Below are 23,088 nucleotides of genomic sequence, written 5' to 3'. Positions count from 1 at the left end.
GGAATGTGATCAGCCATGACTCTAGCCAGAAACCTGAGTAAGCAACCCAGACTCCTATCAATGTACAGGAATAAATTGTTAAAAAATGCATTGGAGCAAAGTTTGCACTTGGAAACGAACAATTGAAAAATCACCTCTGACAACCCTAGGTAATTTATAGCTTCTTTTTGCAGAGTCATGGTAAATTAATTGTTTGAGTAGAAGGAAAAAAGAACTTTATTGTATACAATTGAAAGATACAACCAATAATAATGTGAAATTCTAGCTCCCAACTACTGCTTTCAATATTCTTTGGAGAAACACATTTGCTTTTAATTTTAGGAGTGGTTGGAGCTTGGGAACTCAAACTTGGTTTACAATTTCAGCACTTTAGTTCACAGAAGATACCCTGACAAACAATTTTTTTCTTATAAAAAAATTATTATGGTGAATTCTCTCCAGATCTTTAAACAGGTTATAGAAAATATGAATAAGTTTTCATATTGGTGTTATTTGAGGTTAAAAAAATAACAGACTTATTATCTCCTATTATTAACAAAATGACTTATAATTATTACTTTTACTCCTCATGTCTAATGAAGAGACAGCACTATTTAATAAGTTTAAGCCAAGTCAATCTTTGCATATCTAATGGGTAAATAGTAAGACTAAATAAATCTTCCAATGACAACAATGGACATTTATTCTCATTGCCAAGCAAAGGTAATCACTTCAACCAAAAAACAACCAATAACATAATCTGTTTTATAGTTTAAAATTTTTTCCTAAAGCCTAGAATGACTTAATTGCCTGTCTTTAATAAGTATTTCCATTTTTAAACTAATTAAATCTCTTCATCTAAGAAATAATTCCAGAGAAGGAAAATAGAGCCAGGAAGTGGGTTTAGCAGAGGAATAACCCCAAATCAAAATAAAATTACATGTAAATCATAGCCTGAGTTAAACCAAATAACTCAGTATGTAATGACCTATCTCAGATCGTTAAAAACCTAATTAGGTAAAAGAGGACATGTGGGTAGAAGTTTCTTCAGGGCTGTGTGTACAAGATAAAATTGAATTTCACTTAGAATGATATCTCTAAGAATTATGTCTCTATTAAGAATTACATCTCTAATTATATATCTAATATCCTCTAGGCCATGAATACACTGCTTCATCAATAGAAGAGCCATAACTAGCCATTTTGAAAAAAAAAATCACATGGGATTCGAAAAGATAATAATAACAAATGAACATTTTAAATGAAGAAAACCCCTCACAGCTATAAAAAAGAAAAGAAAGCAAGAAAACAAACACATGAGCCTCAAATTCGCTAGCATGTTGTGTCTGGGTTCCTGCCAAGTATCACAAACCACATTTGATATTTTGTGTTTTTGGCTGAGTGACATCAGAATATCTTTGAAGGGATATTCAAAGATATCTTTGAAGGGATATATTGAAGGGGAGAGAGAACTTAGGAACCAGCAAATGAGCCATCCGGGGTATAGCTGTATCGTTTCTAGTTGATGATCAAAACAACGCTGGAAGCAGTTCAATTAAAAAAGAAAATCAATGATACACTGAGGTAGTAATAGTCAAAAATATACCCCAGGAAAGGCCAAGCTTGAAATTCTTTGGCTTCTGCTATGAAACATTAGTGTCTAACCTATCAGCAGACAGAACAACTTTTACCTAAACCATGGCATTGAACAATACGGTGTTGTCTCAAGAAACAGCTTCTAATCTCTGATCATTCACAGCACATTACATGCTTTAGTTCAAGAGAGAAGCGAAAGGATTATGTTAAGTCAGAAGATAGTGCCTTCAATGTGAAGGCAGATGAAATCAGGAATCTCCCCAAACTTGGCTCAGCACATTAAAATTAGTCACTGTCTATAAAGAAACTGCCAAGACTGCTGAGGATGTGAAAGTTAATACTGTCCTGATGTAAACTGTCAGTCCATTGCCACTCCCCGCTAGAAAGCCATGCTATAATGCTGATTTCTACCAAAGTGCTTCATTGTGGAACAGAGATTTCTCAAGTCTGAAATTCCTCATCTTCTGGTAGACTTTCTTAACTGTGAGGTCTTTAGTTTAATAAGGTAATTTAACTTGAATAAATGGATTTTTTCCTGAACTTCTAAGATGGCTAAAGAATTCTCCTCAGCTTTACACATAAGATAGCATGAGATGAAATACAAGGTAAAAAGTGTTCATATTTTGGTTCCGATCAGGTTGAAAACTAAACTGTATGTATTTCTTGTTAGTCTGTAAGATAGAACATTTTTATATGGTCCTGTCAGTAAAATGAACAATTCAACAATACAGGTAAATCATTATAGAAAGCAAATAGAAAGAGAATGATCTTTCAAAAAAAAAAAAAGTCAACAAATAATTCATAAGGAATGACAAAATCATTACCTCTGCTCTCTGTGTTCTGGGGAAAGCAGTTGACTTTTCTATGGCATAAACATCCACCAGGTAAAGACATGCTCCTTGCTCCCGGTCCAGTATGGCTGCAGTCTGAATGATGCCACTCCGTCGTCCAATAGTAAAGAGCCGTCCAACAGTTTTTTCCTCACAACGGACTGAGACAATATAATACTCCACTGGGGCTTCAGATCCTCTAGGGCTAGCTGCTTCTATTGATATCACATTGGTGCCAATGGGTTCTCCCTCTTTCAAAATGGTTATATATTTGGGTTGCGTAAAAACAGGTCCATCAAGGCCCTGAAGAATGACGGTCAGTTCAGTGGTTGATTTCCTCCTTTCAGGGCCAAGGTCTGTGGCTGAAACTATGAGATTATAGATCAGCTGAGAAGGCACCAGCGCTGAAGCCACTCTCAGGTCTCCACTATAGCGATCCACAATGAAGGTGTCTGTGTCACCATTGATGATCTCATACTCCACCTCTCCATTCGCCCCTTCATCTGGGTCAGCAGCCATGATTGTGGTCAGAACAGAACCAATCACAGCCGAAGGGTCTGCAGCCAGGGCATTTTGTGATATAAACATTGGAACATTGTCATTGAGGTCTGTGACCAAAATAGTCACGTTTTTCAAAGCATACCGTCTAGTTTCTATAGGCACAGCTTGATCATTGGCTTTAACAGTTAACTCAAAGAGATTAGCAAATTCCCGATCTATCTCAGCATTAGTATAGATAGTGCCTTTGACTTCATCTATGCCAAAGTGGTTGCCCCGTGGCATCTGCTGGATGATTGTATAGGAGAGCTGCCCATTAATGTCTGCATCGGGGTCATGTGCAGTCACAGAAATGACAGATGTTCCAATGGGGATGTTCTCAACAATAGACTTGAAAATATCCCCAGGAGGGAAGGTAGGAGGATTGTCATTGAAGTCTCTCACGTGTATAACCACCGACATTGTAGATGAACGAGGAGGCCTTCCTTGGTCTTTTGCTGTTATATTTAATTTGTACAAAGACTGTGTTTCAAAGTCCAATTTTTTGGCAAGAAAAATACTCCCAGTGTTTGGGCTAATGCTGAAAGTTCCATGGTTGTTAGTCCCAGTGATACTGTAATGTAAGTCAGCATTGTCACCTGAATCTGAATCAGTTGCAGTAACAGAGGACACGAGTTCACCGATTCTCATGTTTTCCAAAACATCAACGAATAACGTTGACTTAGGGAAAGAAGGGGTATTGTCATTTTCATCTAAAATATCAATATTTAAGGTACAAGTCGAATTGAGGGAGACTGCTCCTGAATCCACTGCTTGAATTACAAGGGAATAGGCAGGTGTGGCTTCATAGTCTAATCTGCCAATCAGTGTCACCTGACCAGAGGTGCTGTCTATAGCAAACTGTCTTTCTTCATTTCCTTTTATTACAGAATAGTGAATAAGTCCATTATTACCTTCATCAACATCTGAGGCAGATACTCTTAAAACCTGTGTCAGGTTGGCTGCTGACTCTGATATTGTTGCTTGGTAAAAGTCTTTTAAAAATTTGGGAGCATTATCATTAATATCCTTCATGTAAACATGTACCGTGGCCTGATCTTTAAGAGGCTGAGGGAGCCCCTGATCTGTTGCGATGACTGTAAAGCTAAACACCGCAGTCCCCCTCCGCCTCATAAGAGACTCCCTGTCAAACTGATGGGTATTTGTAATTTCCCCACTAATGGCATGCAACTCAAAATCTGGCTGCACTGTTTCAAAAGAATACCTTACTTCTCCATTTGGCCCAAAGTCTTTATCTATGGCACTTACTTTGCCCACAGACGACCCAGGTCTCTGCTCTTCTTCAAAATAAAATGTGTAATTGGTGCTGTTAAAAAGAGGTCTGTTATCATTTACATCTTCTAAAATTACAGTAACATTCACAGTAGCACTAAGGGGTTCCACCGCTCTGTCAGAAGCAACAACCAGTAAAACATATCTGTCTTGAAGTTCACGGTCCAGTTCACTTTTTATATACAATTGACCATCTGGGAATATGCCGAAAGCATCCCCGGTATTGCCTTCAGCAATGCTGTACGCAATTTCACCATTTGCTCCTGAATCCTTATCAAAAGCTTGCACTTTAAAGAATCGAGAATTCACAGGTTCTGACTCAGAAAGGGTGACCTCATAAGAAAGCTGGTCAAACACTGGTGGGTTGTCATTTACATCATGGACATACACTGTTAAGATGAAACTAGAGGAGAGCTGGGGAACACCCATATCAGATGCTAAGATCTCTATCTGGTAGGAACCAGCATGAACATCCAGGGGTCCTAGCAGACTAATATTACCATTCTTTTCATTGATAGTAAAGAGATTCTTGGGGTTTTGCTTCAGGCTATAGAGTACCATCCCATTGACACCTTCATCAGGGTCCACAGCTTTGGCTTGGAAAATGCTGTGACCTGCCTGCCAATTTTCAACCACATTCACACTCTCTACTGCCTGAATGAAATGGGGAGAGTTGTCATTCAAATCCTTAACTGTTATATTAACCATAGAGTCTCCAGTCACTGTGCCCCCACTGGCTACTACTTTTAGCTGATAAAAGGATTGCTCTTCTCTGTCAATCACACTTGCTGTGGTAAGCTGCCCAGTAACCTGGTTGATAGCAAACATACCTTTCTGATCCCCGGTAGTAATGAGATAACTGATGTTGGAATTGAGATCCATGGTGGATGCAGACACACTACCCACATGATATCCCAGGGCCACATTCTCAAAGACCACGAAGCTGTAGGCAGCCTGGCTGAATACAGGCGGGTTGTCTTGAGTGTCCAACACAGTGATGGTTACTATCGCCTGGTTGGGAGACTGCAAATTGCCACCATCAGTAGCCACTATTTGCAACTGGTAAGCAGTTTTTTCTTCTCTGTCTAGGGCCATTCTTGTAGAAACAACCCCACTCTGAGCATTGACCTGAAACCGAGACCTGTCCCCAGCTGATATACTATATTTGATGGTTCCATTGAGACCCAAGTCTGGGTCAGTGGCAGACACGGTGGTGATGTAGCTACCTCCAGGCTCATTCTCCTGAATATGAGCAAAGTATTGGACTGGGTAGAACACAGGGCTGTTGTCGTTAATATCCAGGAGGCTCACATTTATGCGAACCATTGATGACTGGGGAGGTGACCCCAGATCTGTGGCCAGAACCAACAGGGAGTAGAAAGCTTGTTCCTCCCTGTCCAAGGAGGAGATAGTACTCAACCTCCCAGACACAGGATCCAGGCGAAAGGACCTCTGGTCGGTCTCAGCTTCCTGCAGGGAGAATCGCACTGTCCCATTGTCACCCAGGTCCCCATCGGTTGCCCCAAGCACCAGTAGTTCAGTCCCAGTAGGCGCATTCTCAACCACAGACACATTATATCCTTCTGGCTGGCTAAACACTGGCTTCTCATCATTCACATCCAAGAGAGTCACAACAAGCTGGGCATAGGAAACCTTGGGGTGAACCCCCTGGTCCCGAGCACTGATATTCAGTACAATCTGGGAAGCAAGTTCACGGTCCAAGCCCCCGGCAAGCCCAGTGGTCACTAGACCGCTGTGTTCACTGATGTGGAACCAACCCAGGCCATTACCAGAGACGATGCTGTAACGCAGGTTAGCATTGAGACCAGAGTCGCCGTCAGTGGCGGACACGCCACTCACATAGCTTCCCGGGGGCGCCTCCTCGCTCAGGTTCACTCTGTACACTTGCTGGGCAAACACGGGAGGGTGGTCATTGATGTCATTGACGAAAATCACCAAACTCGCCACGGAAGAGCGCGCCTGGACCGCTGCGCCAGGGGGCGCCCCGTAGTTATCCGAGACAGAAACCGTCAGGTTGTAAGAAGGGATGCGCTCCCGGTCTAGGGCGCTGGCAACTTTGATGAGACTCAGGTTCGGCACTTTGCTCCTCTGCACCTCAAAGTGGCGCTGCTCGTTGCCTCCAAGGATCTGCACGGAGATGTTCCCGTTGGCCGCTGGGGAGTCTGCGTCCGTCACGGTGAGCAGAGCCACCACCGTGCCCACTTGAGCGTTCTCATCTACCGAGGCGTAGCGCGAGGTGGCGGGGAAGTAGCGGAATTTTACCACCGGGTCATTGTCGTTGACGTCCAGCAGCTGAATCAGCGCCTCGGCACGCCCAGTGAGGGAAGGCACGCCTCGGTCCATAGCCTGCACGGTAAGCGAGTACTGGCGCCGGGCCTCGAAGTCCAAGGGCTCCCGCACCGTGATGAGCCCCGTTTCGGGGTCCATTTGGAAGGGGGTCCCCTCATCCTGAAGCCGATAGCGGATATCCGCGTTGGTGCCCTCGTCCGCGTCCGCCGCCGCCACCTGGAGGACGCTGGAGCCCACCGCGGCGTCCTCAGGCACCCCCGCCTGGTAGTGGGAACTGCCAAAAACCGGGGGGTTGTCATTAATGTCCTGCACACTCACGTTTACCTGCAGGTAGCCCCGCCGCTTGGGCTCGCCCTTGTCCTCCACTTCCACCAACAGCTGGTACTGCGGTGTGACCTCGCGGTCCAGCCCGCCCTTGGACACCAGGTGCAGGAACGCGCCCTCGCCGCTCGGGTTCAGGGTGATATCCAGGCGGAAGCGACCCGCCTCGTTGCCCTGGATGATGCGATAGGACCGGTGGTCAACGCCATTGGAGCCGATGTCCGAGTCGGTGGCGGTATCCAAGATGACTTGCCGCCCGCTGCTGCTGTCTTCCTTGAAAGTGACCACAATCGAGGGTTCTGGGAAGACCGGGGCGTTGTCATTGAGGTCCCGCACCAACACCCGCACCTCGGTGGGGTAGGTGGGTGAGCTGGAAAGAACCACCAGGTTGATCACGTCGCTGGGCAGGCTCTCGCGGTCGATGGTCGCAGTGGTGTACAGGGCCCCGGTGCTACTGTTTATAGCAAACAGGGCGTGGCTTTCGCTGAGCCTGTAGGTGAAGCCTGGGCGCGTCTGGATGGTACCCACCAGCGTGCCGGGAGGTTGCTCCTCTAGCACCTGGAACACCTGGCGCTGCTCCGCCCCGCTGACCCGGGCGGGCCCCGGGAGCAGGGACAGCAGCCAAAAGACCCGAAGGAGCTGAAATAACGTTAAAGTGGGCAGCGGGAGCCACGGGCGGCCAGGAGCCCCGTCTGCTGCCAAGTCCATGGTCTTGGCTCCCTAGGACGGAGTGATAAAGAGAAGGAAGAGGTGAGGCAAAAAAAAAAAAGACTGATAATGACAGGGATCAAGTAGCACCAGCAGACATGCAGCCGAGGGCTCGGAGAGCTCTGCTATTTCAAAGAACTTCCAGTCCAGAAGAAGCAATTCGCCCAAGTAAAAGCCTCCAGGTAGCCATTTGGACGTTTAGTGAGGGAAGAGATGCCTTGAGGAAAAGCGGCAGGGCATTCCTCGGGCACTTACTCCTGCTTGTGGACGAGTTCCCAGAGAAGTTTCTCCAATCTCCTATATTTCCCCCTCCACTTTATTTTCGAATCCGGAGAGTCTGAGCGTTTTCGCCGGGGGTGGATAGGAGTTGGGAGAAGTTGCCTGTATTTAAGGTATAGGAGGAATTACCGCAAACAATTATCTTCAGAAACTTTAAAACTTACCCAAGGCGAAGAAACTGAGGAAGGAAGAACAAACTTCCGCAGCGGTGTGGAGCGAACAACTGCGCGCTGGGGAGGGGGCGATGGGGAACCGGGGATTATCGAATTCCTTTCCCAAAAGCTGGAGACAAGGAGTTTCCTCGAGTTCCCCTCTCCTCAAGAACAAGGCTGCAAAGCCCTTCAGCAGGGCTGCAGAAGTGGCGCGGAGGCCCAGGCGGCGGCGTCTAAGCTCGGGCAGCCAGCAAACTGCATTCCAAACGCTCGCTGGGCGCTCTGGAGCGCTCAGCTCCGTCCCTTCTCCTCCAGGAGGAGCTGCCGCCGCCCCTGCTGCCGCTTCCAGCCCTCAGGCGGGCACAGGCAAAATCCAGCGCTCCTCAGCATTTTTTTTTTTTTTTTTTTTTTTACCTCTGCCGGGACGCCTGCCGACCCATTATTTGTACATCCAAATCAAGCGCAGGTCCCCCTTTCTTCTCGGCCTCGCCGGCGTCGGGCAGGAGCAGCGCGCTGTCCGCGTCCCCTCCCCTCACCACGCCGGGGGACTCCTTCTCCGGCGGTCCCAGTCAGAAGCCCCCTCTAGTGCGCCTCGCCCCTGACCTCTTGCCCTTTGGTTTTATTGTCCCGTGTCAGTTTCACTTTGTAATCCACAAGGCTTTTTGTTTGGGGCGGGGTAGGGTGGTGGTGATCGGTGCCCCTTTTCTCCCGCACTGTGGACGGTGGAGGCGGGGAAGTCGGCGCTGGACCGCGGCGGCGCCCCCAGCAGCTCCGGACGGCGGCTGTCAGCGCTCTCCGTCTCGCCTGCCCGGGCTGAAGGTTGCAGCGCCGCTGAGGAGCTGGAGCTCCGCGAGCCCCGCTCAACCTCCGGCTGGGCTCCCTCAGTCTCCCCGCCCCTTCCCCGCCGCACGCGCGCGCGCGCGCACACACACACACAAACACACACACACACACACACACACACACACACACAGCGCGCCGCCGAAACACAAACAGAGGGGGAGGGAAGACCGCGAGCTGAGCAGGACTCAGAAACTTTGCTCGCCACTCATTGATCCCCGCACTTTGGTTCAGCCGCACTGCCCCGGGCTCCGGGTGCTGTCACCTACCGCCCTCCCTCGCCCCAGCCCCATTGGACCCGAGCTGAAGCGGCCCCGCCTGGCGCTCCTGCCGCCCGCGCGCTCCGACTTCGTCGGCCTCCGACTGGCTTCTCGGGATGCTAATCACTCCAGCCTCCCGGAGGACGGTAGGCGGTCGGGTGTGGGAGCCCGGCGAGTAGGAGGCGCTGAGAAAGGCTGGGTGGGGGCTAGGCGGTGATTCCCTCCCCTCTTTTTCTTTCTTTCTTTTTTTTTTTTCTTTTTGGTCAAATCTTGGCCGGCATCTGAGCAATAACAGCAAAAAGCTGCTGCCGAATGGATGGGGGTGGGGTCAGGTTTGCAGATAAATAACTTTAGGGACCGGGTCTGGGGGAAGACCGTTAGGTTGTTATGCTAGTAATAACTCAAGGGAAAGGGGGTCGAGAGAAATAAAAGAAAGGCAGGGGGTGAGGGTCTGTTAGAGCGCGAGGAAGGATTAAGCAAAGCCTGTCTGGGAATGCAAAGCGCAGATTTGCTTTAACCGTTTCCTGCCCTTTCTCTTTCGAAGGGAAGGAAGGGAGTTGCCGTACAATAAGATCCAACAGCATTCAAACCGAACCTTCCCGAATCCTTCTCTGTCTACAGAGCGAGCCCACTGCAGTCCGGGTCTAACCCTAAACCTGTCTCCACTCGCCCCGCCCCTGCCTCCAGGTGATTAGGGGCATCAAGCCCTGGGCACCAACTGCACTTCGGATTTCCTATAGGAAAAGCCGGGGGAACTCCTGTTTTGTTTCCTTTCCCAAAGTTTGGAATTTTGATCTTTGTTGGGAGTATTGCCCTCTAGCCATTTTCTAGCCAAAGGAATCCTGACGAATGGTTTCTTTTTGTTTTGGTTTAGTTTTTGTCTGGGGGAAAGGTAGATATGAGAAAAATTGAAAAGAATAGAATGAAATTTAAATTTTAGAATTACCCACGTGCCACTCGAGGCACTCAGATTAACTCCCCTGCTATTTACTGTAGCTGATTTTTTTATGGTATCGCGCAGCACTTCAAACAAGGGGAAAAATGTGACTAGGAATCAGGTCAGTATTATTTCCCCTTTAAGGAAAACCGCTTAGAAAATAAGAATTTAAGCCAAGTAATGCAAATATAGGGCGTAAGTCATACATTTCATCCACAGTGACCCCCTCCAAATTTAAAATTTCTGAGCTGGGAGATGATTTAGCCATGAGTAAATACTGCCCTCTGCTGTTCCCTGTCAATCTTACATCTTGAGTCGTCTGGTTTCTTGTTTAAAATTAAAGGCAGAGACTAGAAGGATCTGGTTACAAGGCTAATTCCTCCTTCTTGCCTAGGGATAGTAGCAGAGAAAAAAGATCTTTTGGGATCTCCTCGTGCCTTTCTTAGGTAAAGAAAAAAATTTAAGCAATAAGACAGATAGCAAATCCAGGTCCTCTGATCCAGACAGTCTATAACCCAGAATTGATATATGTAAATCTGAATGGTAAAAAAACACTATCAACAATTCCTTTGTTTAGAACACTTACTTCCGCGGTTTTCTATACCATATATACCAATATACGTAGTATATATGATGAGTGAATTAGAAAAAAACAAGAAAGTATTTCATCATTTTTGTATTTTTAGCCCATGAAAATTGTAAAAGCTTTGGAAGTTATTTTTTTAAAAGAGATATTTTAAAGCATTTTCTCAAAACTCATGTCTCTGCCAGTAAATTGCAGCTTTTATTTTGATGTATTTTAACCCACAAAGATTTGTATATTTACATAGTGAAACCAGAAGTTTTCACAAACCATGGCTATGATATGTGATTTTGAGAACATTAGGGTTTTCTTATTTGTTTGTTGTTGTTTACTAATGTGCAACAGTTCAGTCATTTGGGTAGGAAAGAGTAGAAAGAGAGCATTTAGTTCTTTCTCAGAGATCAGGTATACTTTTTTCTGTTTTCTTGTTTGTTTGGAGAGCTTGTGGGATAATCTTCATATTTAGTCTCAAGAACATTAATATTAAATCTTCATCATTTATGAGTGAATTTAATTTGGTTGTAATGGGTTAACATTCATTTTGTGGAATAGGAGGAAGTGTAATATATATTTTTAAATTTCAAAATTCAAGATATGACAAAATTAAGTAATACAGAAAATGTATATTTATTCAGGACATAAAATCATTTTTTGAACAATTCAGAAAGAATATAAAAAATTATTTGGACAATGGCATGGTTGTATAAATAAATGGAAACCTTCCATGATAACTACATTAAAGTAACACCTTCGTTTATAGATAAAACCTACACATAAAATTGCAATCTATTACACATAGGTGTATAATTTAATGTATGGTACAGAGAATGGTTTTAATAAAAGACAATGAAGCTTTCCTTATATTTATCTTTTCTTCTTTGGATTTCAGAAATTGTAATGATATAACGAGTAATGAAAAGTAAGGATGCCCCCGACAAAATGAAAGGAAATAAAGACATATTGTAACTGTATGGGTGAAAAAAAAGCAAAGTTTATTTTTGCTTTTCCACTGAAAGCTTATTTATTTTAAGAAAAGGATTACTTTGTGAAAGCTTTCAATAAACTTGAAGTTATATGCTTCTAAAAAAGAAGATATTTGTCAGTTTTAATAGACTGTGGGGAAGATTTTTATTTTTAATGAAAGGAGCTAGACTTTTAGAGCATACATTAAAAAAATAAAAAGATTTTGTGACAATCTGTTATCCTAATGTGTACACAGTTACCATCATTACTTCACTAAATGTCTGAAATTACTTTTTTTTTCATGTTTTAGACCCTAGGTGAAGAAGCTTAGATTAATCATACTATATAATTCATTAGGAACATTATTGCAGAAAAGGATTCTCCTTCTGCTTCTTCCTTTTCTGCCTTCTTCTCCTTTCCTCTCTTCTCCTCTTCCCTACCTTCTTTCTTCCCTTCTCTCTTCTTTTCGTCTCCCTTCTCTCCCTATCTTCTCTTCCACTTTCTTTCCCTTTCCTTCTTCCTCCTCCTCCTCTCCTTTCCTCTTTTGTCTTCCTTTCCAATTCCTGCCCCTCTCTTCCCTTATCTCCATTCCGCTCCTTTCTCTCCCTGTCCCATCCTTCCCCTCCCATCCTTCACTTTACACTTTACTGTAGTTTGCTCACCTTATCTTATTCTACCTTACTCTTTTCTCTCCTTAGCATTCTTCACTTCTGTTAGAGGACTCCCAGAGGCAAACATTCTAGTAAGTGGAATGTGTACTTTTTGGTTCCATGTTTTTGCAAAATTTATTATGTATTATTTAGTTGTGCTGTATTTTTAACTGAGATAAATCATTTGGGTTATATGGTGTATGTGTCTCATCCTGTTTTTTATCTTTTTCACCAAGTGCTATTTTTAAGGTTTATACATGTTGTTATAAGTGTACGATTAGATTGTTTCTGACTTCTGCAGTTTTACAGTAACACATGTATCCATTTCTCTTAACCTGTCTACTTACATGATTATAGACATCCACTTTGCCTTCAACTCCCTGACATCACAGATTAGTCTGTAATCAACATCCTTGTAATTTGTCCCCAAAAGGCAGTGAATATTTTGGGGATGTATAGAGAGGAATGGAAGAGGCCTTTATCACATATCTGAAATGAATAGCTGATTGTTTGCTAAACTAGAGAGAATTAAGTTCATAGGATACAGTGTTTCAGAGCAAGATGTGAACTGATCCTAGAATTGGGAAGCATGGAGTTCGGAGATGGCAAACTTTTAGCAGTAGGAATGGTTAGATATCTGAAGTTTGTAGACTGTAGTTTTTGCCAAGTGGCAGATTGTCTCTTGGTATCATTGACGCAAGTGGGGTAGGATTTTTGTCCTTATTTATCTTATTTTTCTTACTCTTCTATATGACTCTTTTGCTTTCCAACGTCTGCTAAATGTTTAACTTAGTATTTTAAAGTTTCTTATTTCCTGATAAATATATTGCTATAAATTTCCCTCAAAGTACTGTACTAACTTTACTCCACAAAATATTAATTATAAAATGCTACATGCAATGATTTCATTTTTATTCACTTAAATTTTTAGTAAATTTATTTTATGGTTTCCTCTGTAGCACCAGATTATTTATTAATATATAAATACATTTCTAAATATGTATAGAGTAATAAAGAGCTCTCTCTCGTTCAGCAATCCTGCTGCCTTTCACCACCTTCCCTGGTACCCAAAATCTATGTCCCTTTGTTGCTATTTATTTGTTGTGTTATATTCAAAGTGTCTGTGATAGGAAGGGAAAGTGCCTGCCATCTTCAAGGAATCCTACCATTTAAAGGACAAGGAATACTCATGTGAAGGAATACATGATAGCATTGAAAAGTGCTCAATTTTAATTTCTAAGTGATTTCTACCTACTTCTGCTTCCTACTCTTTGTGTCTCCTCCTTTTTAAAAGTTGACTGTAAACCATTTTTTAATTTCAAATTTGCTGAACATATTCCAAATGAAACAGTAACTATGCATGTCTAAGAATTTAGTATGCGGGTGTCTCCCAAGCATTATTAGACAAATTCCAAAATAAAGTGTTAAGTATCAAAACACAAAACAAAGCAAAAATACCTGTGATAAAAAGAAGTCTACAGTTTCTTTCCTCTCTTATCTTAACCCACTCCAATCAGTTCAGGTCAGTCGCTCAGTCATGTCGGACTCTTTGCGACCCCATGAATCGCAGCACGTCAGGCTACCGTGTCCATCACCAACTCCCAGAGTTTACTCAAACTCATGTCCATCGAGTCGATGATGCCATCCAGCCATCTCATCATCCTCTGTCGTCCCCTTCTCCTCCTGCCCCCAATCCCTCCCAGCATCATGGTCTTTTCCAATGAGTCAACTCTTCGCATGAGATGGCCAAAGTATTGGAGTTTCAGCCTCAGCATCAGTCCTTCCAATGAACACCCAGGACTGATCTCCTTTAGGATGGACTGGTTGGATCTCCTTGCATTCCAAGGGACTCTGAAGAGTCTTCTCCAACACCACAGTTCAAAAGCATCAATTCTTTGGTGCTCAGCTTTCTTCACAGTACAACTCTCACATCCATACATGACCACTGGAAAAACCGTAGCCTTGACTAGACAGAACTTTGTTGGCAAAGTAATGTCTCTGCTTTTTAATATGCTATCTAGGTTGGTCATAACTTTCCTTCTAAGGAGTAAGTGTCTTTTAATTTCATGGCTGCAGTCACCATCTGCAGTGATTTTGGAGCCCAAAACAATAAAGTCTGACACTGTTTCCACTGTTTGTTTCCGCATCTATTTGCCATGAAGTGATGGGACCAGATGCCATGACCTTAGTTTTCTGAATGTTGAGCTTTAAGCCAACTTTTTCACTCTCCTCTTTCACTTTCATCAAGAGGCTTTTTAGTTCCTCTTCACTTTCTGCCACAAGGGTGGTGTCATCTGCATATCTGAGGTTATTGATATTTCTCCCGGCAATCTTGATTCCAGCTTGTGCTTCTTCCAGCCCAGCGTTTCTCATGATGTACTCTGCATATAAGTTAAACAAACAGGGTGACAGTATACAGCCTTGACATACTCCTTTTCCTATTTGGAACCAGTCTGTTGTCCCATGTCCAGTTCTAACTGTTGCTTTGTGACCTGCATATAGGTTTCTCAAGAGGCAGATCAGGTGGTCTGGTATTCCCATCTCTTTCAGAATTTTCCACAATTTATTGTGATCCACACAGTCAAAGGTTTTGGCATAGTCAATAAAGCAGAAATAGATGTTTTTCTGGAACTCTCTTGCTTTTTTGATGATCCAGCGGATGTTGGCAATTTGATCTCTAGTTCCTCTGCCTTTTCTAAAACCAACTTGAACATCTGGAAGTTTGTGGTTCACATGTTTTCGAAGCCTGGCTTAGAGAATTTTGAGCATTACTTTACTAGCGTGTGAGATGAGTGCAATTGTGCGGTAGTTTGAGCATTCTTTGGGATTGCCTTTCTTCGGGATTGGAATGAAAACTGACCTTTTCCAGTCCTGTGGCCACTGCTGAGTTTTCCAAATTTGCTGGCATATTGAGTGCAGCACTTTCACGGCATCATCTTTCAGGATTTGAAATAGCTCAACTGGAATTTCATCACCTCCACTAGCTTTGTTCGTAGTGATGCTTTCTAAGGCCCACTTAACTTCACATTCCAGGATGTCTGGCTCTAGGTGAGTGATCACACCATCGTGATTTTCTGGGTCATGAAGATCTTTTTAGTACAGTTCTTCTGTGTATTCTTGCCACCTCTTCTTAATATCTTCTGCTTCTGTTAGGTCCATACCATTTCTGTCCTTTATTGAGCCATTCTTTGTGTGAAATTTTTCCTTGGTATCTCTCTCTTACCCAAAGCAATCCAACAAAATTTTTCTTATCAAAATCTCAGTTGATCATGTCCTTCTCCTCAGTTAACTTTACTCATTTCCCTTCCTCGATGCCATGCTGCCTCATCTTTTCAGTCTCAGATGTTTTACTGTGTAGCAAGCACCCTAGGGTTCATGGGACAAATAGTCACCATCACCATCTGTTCTCTAACCTCTGTCTCTTGGTGATCTCGTCCTATATCAAGACTTCAAATAAATTGATTACACTCAGAAAGAATGTCAACTCTGCAGTTATTGGGTTCAATGTTCTGTCCACATCCATGAAATTGTTTGTTAACCATGCTATTCAGATCTTATATATCATTACTGACTTTCTGTTGGCTTCATGTATTGATTCTAAAAGTGGCAAGGAGGCATGTTAAATCTGTGTTTGTGATTGCAAATTTAAATATTCTTGTAGTTATGTAGCTATCCTTGTTTTGCATGTTAGGACATTTTAATATATATTTTATATTTTATTTATTCTCACGTTATACATTTTATGTTTGTAAATGCACACACATATATATATATATATAATTTATATATTCATCATGAATTAAACCTTTTCTAATTAAGATTTGATTTTCTTTATCCCAAATAATGTGCTTTTCCTTAAAGTCTGCTTTGGTCTGATACAAGTGCAGTTAACCAGCATTCTTTGCTTCTATCATGACAGATTTTTTTTTTTCCCCATCCTTTCACCTTTTATTCTCTGTACCCTAATGTTTTAAAAGTATTTTTGACACAGCATTAAATTTGAAAATGCATTCATTTTTTTAAAAATTTATTCACATTTAATATTTATACTTAATTCCTATTTAAATCTGCTATCTAACTTTGTGTTTTGCTTATTTTTCTCTAGTTTTTCTTTTGTTTATCTCTATGCTTCTTACCTGTTTTTAATTAATTAGGTATTTCTTTCACTTTCTGCTACTACTTTGGGTGATATAGGCTCTGTTTTGGCTATTTTCATTTTACTTCAAGAAATTACAAAAATATTCTTCTCAAAGTCTAAAATAATTCAATACCTTATGAAAAAAGGAGAGTTCTTCAACAATACATTTTAAATATACATTGGTTTACTGTTCAACTTACATCTTAATTTGGTATTGATTTTTAATTCTTTTATTTAAATTTTAATCTTGCATAACATTTTTATTTTTTAAAAAGCAATAATGTAACACAGTTTGTTGCATTTCAGTCTTTCTTCTATCACAAACATTCTTTCCTGGATCTCCTGCATTTTTTCTGCAATATGTTTTTATGAATTTCATTTTGGAATGGGAAGCTTTTGGTGGAAACACTTTATAGTGCCCCTGTTCTTGAAATCTTTTTATTTAAAGATAAATTTATAAATTCAAAATTAATTAGAGTCATTTAGATATAAATTTTTTGTCACAGGCCATACTAGTGCAAATATGCAAAAGGATATTTAAATAAATAAATCAGGACATTTCTAATACTACACATTGATATTTTAATTCACATGAATTTTTTCAGAATCATCATTATATTTATCAGCACAATTTAATTATATAGAAGTTGGACTCTCATTTTACTGTCATTCTAATTCCTATTTTTCTTGATTTTTCATTCAAGGTAATTTGTGATTTTTTCATTGATTCCTCTTGAAATGCCTTTTTTTTACGTTTTGCAGTTTTGATTTCTATTATATGTAGGTATAAAATGTTTTTTAATCATAGTTGGAAATTGAAGTCTTCATGATGCAAATCATGTTTTCATTATTTCTGACAAGTGTTCAGCCTTTATATTTGTATTTGCAGATCTTACTCTTGGTTTTGTTCTTGTTCTTCCTCCTGGAACTCTACTTAGATACACATTAGAACTTCACATGATATCTTGTAAATCTCAATATCAACTTATTATCTTCTATTTTCTCTATGCTTAATTTTAAATATTTTTTTCTGAATTGTTTTCTAGTTCACTAATTCTGTCTTTAGCTGTGTCTGCTAAGTTACTTCAGTTGTGTCTGACTCTGTGTGACCCTGTGGACTGTAACCCACCAGACTCTTCTGTCCATGGGGATTCTCCATGCAAGAGTACTGGAGTGGGTTGTCATGCCATTCTCAAGAGGATCTTCCCTGTGTCTAACCTACTTTTAAACTCATCTACTTATTATCAGTTTAATTACAGAATTCTTACACCTTAACATCTTGATGTGTTTTGAAGTTAGCTATTCCCTGCAGACCTGGAGAAGGAAATGGCAACCCACTTCAGTATTCTTGCCTGGAGAATCCCCATGAACAGAGGAGCCTGGCAGGCTACAGTCCGTGGGGTTGCAAGAGTCAGACACGACTTAGCGACTAAACCACCACCATCCCCTTCAGATATTTTCAAACTTGTTTTTCCTTCCTTTGAACATGTTAAGCATAGATTCTGGTGTTATTTAGATAGATATCTGAAGATTCCAGTATCAGACATATTTAATCATGTTTATGCTTTTCATTTTTATTGCTAGTTTTAGCTCATAGTAAATTGTTTCCTTGTGTGATTAGTTAAGTTTGAAAATAAACTGAACATTTTAATTGGTAAATTATTTGTAGTATTCCTTGAAGCTTAGGATTGGTGTGCTCCCATAAAGAAGATCTGATTATACTTCCATTAGGTGCTTGTGAGTTACTATTAGTCTGCAACAACCACTGTTTTCTTTGAAGCTAAGATGCCAACAGCAGAAGAGCAACATTTTTATGAATCACTAAGTAATGCTGCCAAGTAAACCATAAAAAAAAAAATACTTTCTCATCACTTTGGACTTTTATGTAAAGACAGCATACACTCATTTTGCTTGTTGTCATGTCATTCTTCTCTATGTATAAAAAGGAAAGTATAAGCAAAATCAGTTGAACAAGGCATTCTCAGATCCTTTTCACATTGAAAATCCAGCTCAAAGGTGTATAGCATTTATTGGAAAAGTATTCCATTTTGCTTCTGATTTTTTCTAACATACTAAAACTGCATGTTTGGTATTCATGTGTAGTCAATAGTAGTTAAGTCACAGTTGCTACCAGGCTTTTTTCAGATATGATATACATCCTAAATACTAAATTTTAAAATAGGACCAAAAAAATAGAATCTTAGAACAATTAAATATAGTGAATTTACAATGTGAGGGTTTGTTTTTTTTTTTTTTTTTTTCCTGTACCTCTTCAGTAATGTGGGGGCTTCCCTGATAGCTCAGTTGGTAAAGAATCTGCCTGCAATGCAGGAGGCCCTGGTTTGATTCCTGGGTCGGGAAGATCTGCTGGAGAAGAGATAGGCTACCACCCACTCTAGTATTCTTGGGCTTCCCTTATGGCTCAGCTGGTAAAGAATCTGCATGCAATGTGGGAGACCTGGGTTCGACCCCTGGGTTAGGAATATCCCCTGGAGAAGGGAAAGGCTACCCACTCCAGTATTCTGGCCTGGAGAATTCCATAGACTGTATAGTCCATGGGGTCACAAAGAGTTCGACACAACTGAACGACTTTCAGTAATGTGATTTTGAGTGCTGCCTTATGCCTTCAACTTCTCCAAACTTCAGTCTAATAACTGCCAAGGCAATTTTATTTTCAGTTTTTTGGAGAAGGCAAGGTGACTAGGTATATCTGGTTATGAAGATAACTAGTTATCTTAACATAGGACTTAGGAGCTCCAGCTTTAATAAGAAAAGTTCCCTATGAAAAGGCTGTGGGTTTTAATCCTGTGAAGTGAAGTGAAGTGAAGTCGTTCAGTCATGTCCGACTCTTTTTGACCCCATGGCCTGTAGCCTACCAAAAACCATATTAGTGAAGTTTGGCAAATATCCTTATGGCCAAAGCTACTTCAATGTTAGATTTACCTCTATGGGTTCTCATCTAGACTAGATATGGTAATTCCTGACTATCATATCATGTTAGCTCTTTAATCTTTTAAGAAACTATTTTAAAATTTAGTAACTTTAGTGGCTTTGAGTGGTAAATAATAGTTTAGCATATTACAAGAATAAGGAGTCTATTTTCCTTATTTCTTCAAATAGTTTCCTTTTTCCATTTGTTTTTCCTCCTTTGGGAAATTTTATTATTTGATACTTACCCATAAGTCAGGTCTCTTTAGCTCCTCTTGAGGTTTTCTAGAAAATTTCTCTATCTGATCTTCCAACTTAAATAATTTAATATTCAGGTATATTCAATATATCACTGTTTAATTTTTGTACTCTTTATATTGGGCTTTCCTGGTGGCTTAGAAGGTAAAGAATCTGCCTTTACCTTAATGACAGTGTGGGAAACCTGGATTTGATCCTTGGGTTATGAAGATGCTCTGGAGAAAGGAATGGCCACCCTTTCCAGTATTCTACTCAGTTTTTTTTTCATACTAACCAAATAGTTATACTTCATTCATTTTAAAGTGAATTTTAATTCTTGTTTTATATTGACAATATCTGTGTGTTAATTGTCTATCTGTGCTGCTCTTTAGTTGCAAAACTGTGTCTGACTCTTTGCAACCCCATGGAATACTGGGGTGGTTGCCATTTCCTTCTCTAGGGGATCTTCCCAACCCAGGAGCAAATTCTTTACCACTGAGCCATCAAGGAAGCCCTTATCTGTGCTGAGGAGTGATCAAAGGCCAGACCTCAATCTGTGAGTTTAAAGTAGGGATTGGCAGTTTTTTTCTATAAAAGAGAAAATTGTAAATACTTTAGGTTTGGAAAGCCAGACAATCTCTGTCATACATTTAAACTTCCCCTATAATGTGACAGCAGCTATAGATAATACGGAAATTATTGGGGATGATTGTGTTCCAATAAAAATTTATTTGCAAAAACAGGAACTAGGCTCAATTTGGTCTTTACACTGTCATTTGCTGACCACTATTTTAGTGCATAGGAGATAAGCTTGGTACTGAAATCTCTACCAGATGGCCATTGCTGATCATTCCCATTTGTAATCTTTTTTTTTTCACCTATATATGTACATGTATATAAAGTCAGTATTTTGAATATGATTCAAGATTTCTGTGTGTTTTACAAAAACTGCTTTTCTTACCTTCTGACCTTTTGTAATCTTAAGTTTAAAACTTTGAGGTATAGTATGTTTGGGAAGTGACAATCTCCCTAAATTGTAATCTGCAGTCTTAGAGATTTTTAGAGAGTAAGACAGGATATTCAATACCTAAGGGCAACTCTTCAGAGTGTACTTATTTCATGAGAACACTGATGTCTTGGCTGCTGCTACCAATTTCTGCAGAGAAGCAGGCAATAATAGCCTCAAGGCAACATAGGGTAGAGGCAAAAGCTATTTTTTCCCTAAACATTCATTCTTTCTAGTCTTTATAAAAATTTTCTGGCCCTTATTACTTGATACTTAGCTTTTCCTTCCATTTTCCGTATCTCTTTTTTATAATATATATATACATATATATTTAATTATATAATATATATGTTTACCCATTTTTTTTTTCTGGCCAGTGTTCAATTTCCAAAGATTATGGAACCACAAGTGTATGTAAATAAATCTGAAACTACGTGATGGAAACCAAAATCATATTCTGTAACATCACACTTATGAGAGAAACCAAATGAAGGGTTAGCTTTAGAATCCTTCATAATATAGTACATGTGAGTATGTGAGCAAACCCACTGGAATGGAAATTGCTTATACTAAATGTGAGACTAGGTTTCTGAATATTGTGGCATTTGCCACAAACTAGTAATTACGTACCATAATTTGGAGAAACTGCTCAGTCAAACAACTGTTTGTGACAATCTACTTTTTTGTTGAAATGTATAATATATCATGGATTGGTTATATTTTAATTTTTATTAGGTATAGGTATACTGTTTATCTCAAACTAAAAATATATAAATATGGGTAATAGTTAATGGTTTCATTAACATTAACATGAGCCTGATGTTGAATTTCATGCTGGAATATAAAGAGAATTAAGGAAATGGATACCTCTAATATGTATAGATAAATGTCTTGGAGAAGTGTTAAATAAAATGGTGTGATATTCAGTCTAGGTCTACTAGACTTTAAACATATGAAAACATTTTCAAATACAGGACAATTTAAGCTGTAACTTCCATCTATAATACGGGTATGGAGAATTAGGAGAATCTTACCAGAAGTGTTGATTCTAATAAAACAAATAATCTTGACCCACAGCTAACATGTTATCTTGTGTTATACCTTTATTTGAGATGATGAAATACAGACTACTATAAGACACCTTTGTGTTATTGCCTAATGAGCATATTCCCTTGCCATTATAATAATTTTACATAAATATTTTTTATTGGATGAATAGTATTTGTAATATGAATAGGCCAAAAGTTATTAATTTTTCCTTCAATGCTGACCTTCAGGATTTTTTCAGGTTAATTTACTATTAAATTCATGCTTTGATAATTATTACTCACTTCTCCAAACAAAATTTATTGAAAACTGTATCAGATACTTTAAAAGCCAGTGAGACAATGGCGGTGAGACAATGGCGAATAAAACAGACATAGCTTCTGTCATCTTTAGTCAAATTGCAGAAATTTTTAAAAGAATTTAAACTTTTAAGGACCCTTTTTACCTATTGCCAAGTTGCTTTCCAGAAATAATCTATCAATTTGTAATTGAAACCAAAGTATATCAGAGTTGTCCTCCCAGAAAAACAAAGAAATACATTTGAGTATAATATGTCTTAAATCCTGGTTTATTTATAGGGGATAAAAAGATGTCTTCTTCTATCATATATTTCTATTATATTGTTCATATATTAGCTATTTGTTTTCATAATCAGTTTGGATCTCAAATCTATTTTTCAGTTGTTGCTGCTATTGCTAAATCAATTTATTTTCCTGTATAAACACCTACCTTTGTTTTAACTTTGTAATTCTGTCCTTTATCCAGAGACTAAAATAATTATTGATGAAACTTTAATTCTAGTTTCCTCTTTCTGCTCTTCCTTCTATTAAATACTTCCTTATCCTAATTATGTCAAATGGCAAAATGCCACCTGAGCAGGGACAATAAAACATTTTCTTTTCTCTGAAGGTAGCATGATGTCTGAAATTCAGATAGCATTCAACAAATGTCTGCCCAATTTCATCCCAGATAGGATGCCTAAAATTAAAAATACATTTTTAATCTTAAAAAGCAGTAATAAATGGTTCAGATGGTACAGTCGAAAACATTGTTTTCTAAAGTGTGGTAAAGGGTGGTACTCACAGATAATTTCGGGAGGCTCAGAAGAGGATATTGAACAGCAAAAAAGAAAATGAGACTTAAAAAAAAAAAATCAAAACACTAAGGTGCGTGCTGTGGCTTGACATTCACCTTCCATCAAACCTTCCAGTCCATCTCTAGTGTGCAATCTAGAGGTTTTTCTTCATACACCCTCTCAGCCATGGTTATTCATACAATGGTCCTCTGTTTAAATGCAACCACTTGGAGTTTGTTAGGTAAACATGGGCAGAGGCCATCTTCATTCTACTTCAGCTGGTTCTCTGCCAGCCAGCACAGCTGAGAATGAAGGTCCACACTGGTGTTCCAGTGTCCAATCTGTATGTATAGAGAAGTAACAATTGTATCCTGTGCAGTTACCACAATTTCTAACTGGCTGGATCACAGTTACTTGTT

The 23,088-nt window shown here is 40.2% G+C and overlaps 2 protein-coding genes across 2 annotated transcripts in view; one reads left to right on the top strand and one right to left on the bottom strand.

Moving 5' to 3' along the window:
• FAT4 (FAT atypical cadherin 4) overlaps positions 1 to 8,254 on the bottom strand; it is a 171,838-nt gene extending 163,584 nt beyond the window's left edge. The window contains exon 1 of the mRNA XM_061142315.1: positions 2,400 to 8,254. Coding sequence (XP_060998298.1) covers positions 2,400 to 7,574 — 5,175 coding nt within the window. The 5' untranslated portion in view covers positions 7,575 to 8,254. The remainder of the gene's footprint in view (positions 1 to 2,399) is intronic.
• LOC133055532 (uncharacterized) overlaps positions 7,673 to 23,088 on the top strand; it is a 109,637-nt gene continuing 94,221 nt past the window's right edge. Inside the window, exons 1-2 of the mRNA XM_061140709.1 lie at positions 7,673 to 7,742; positions 8,244 to 9,251. Coding sequence (XP_060996692.1) covers positions 7,673 to 7,742; positions 8,244 to 9,251 — 1,078 coding nt within the window. The remainder of the gene's footprint in view (positions 7,743 to 8,243; positions 9,252 to 23,088) is intronic.

The sequence above is a fragment of the Dama dama genome, chromosome 5, assembly GCF_033118175.1.
Source record: "Dama dama isolate Ldn47 chromosome 5, ASM3311817v1, whole genome shotgun sequence".
In the NCBI taxonomy this organism is placed as follows: domain Eukaryota; kingdom Metazoa; phylum Chordata; class Mammalia; order Artiodactyla; family Cervidae; genus Dama; species Dama dama.
Note: the sequence above shows the minus strand (reverse complement) of the source record. Positions and strands in the feature narration are given on the sequence as shown.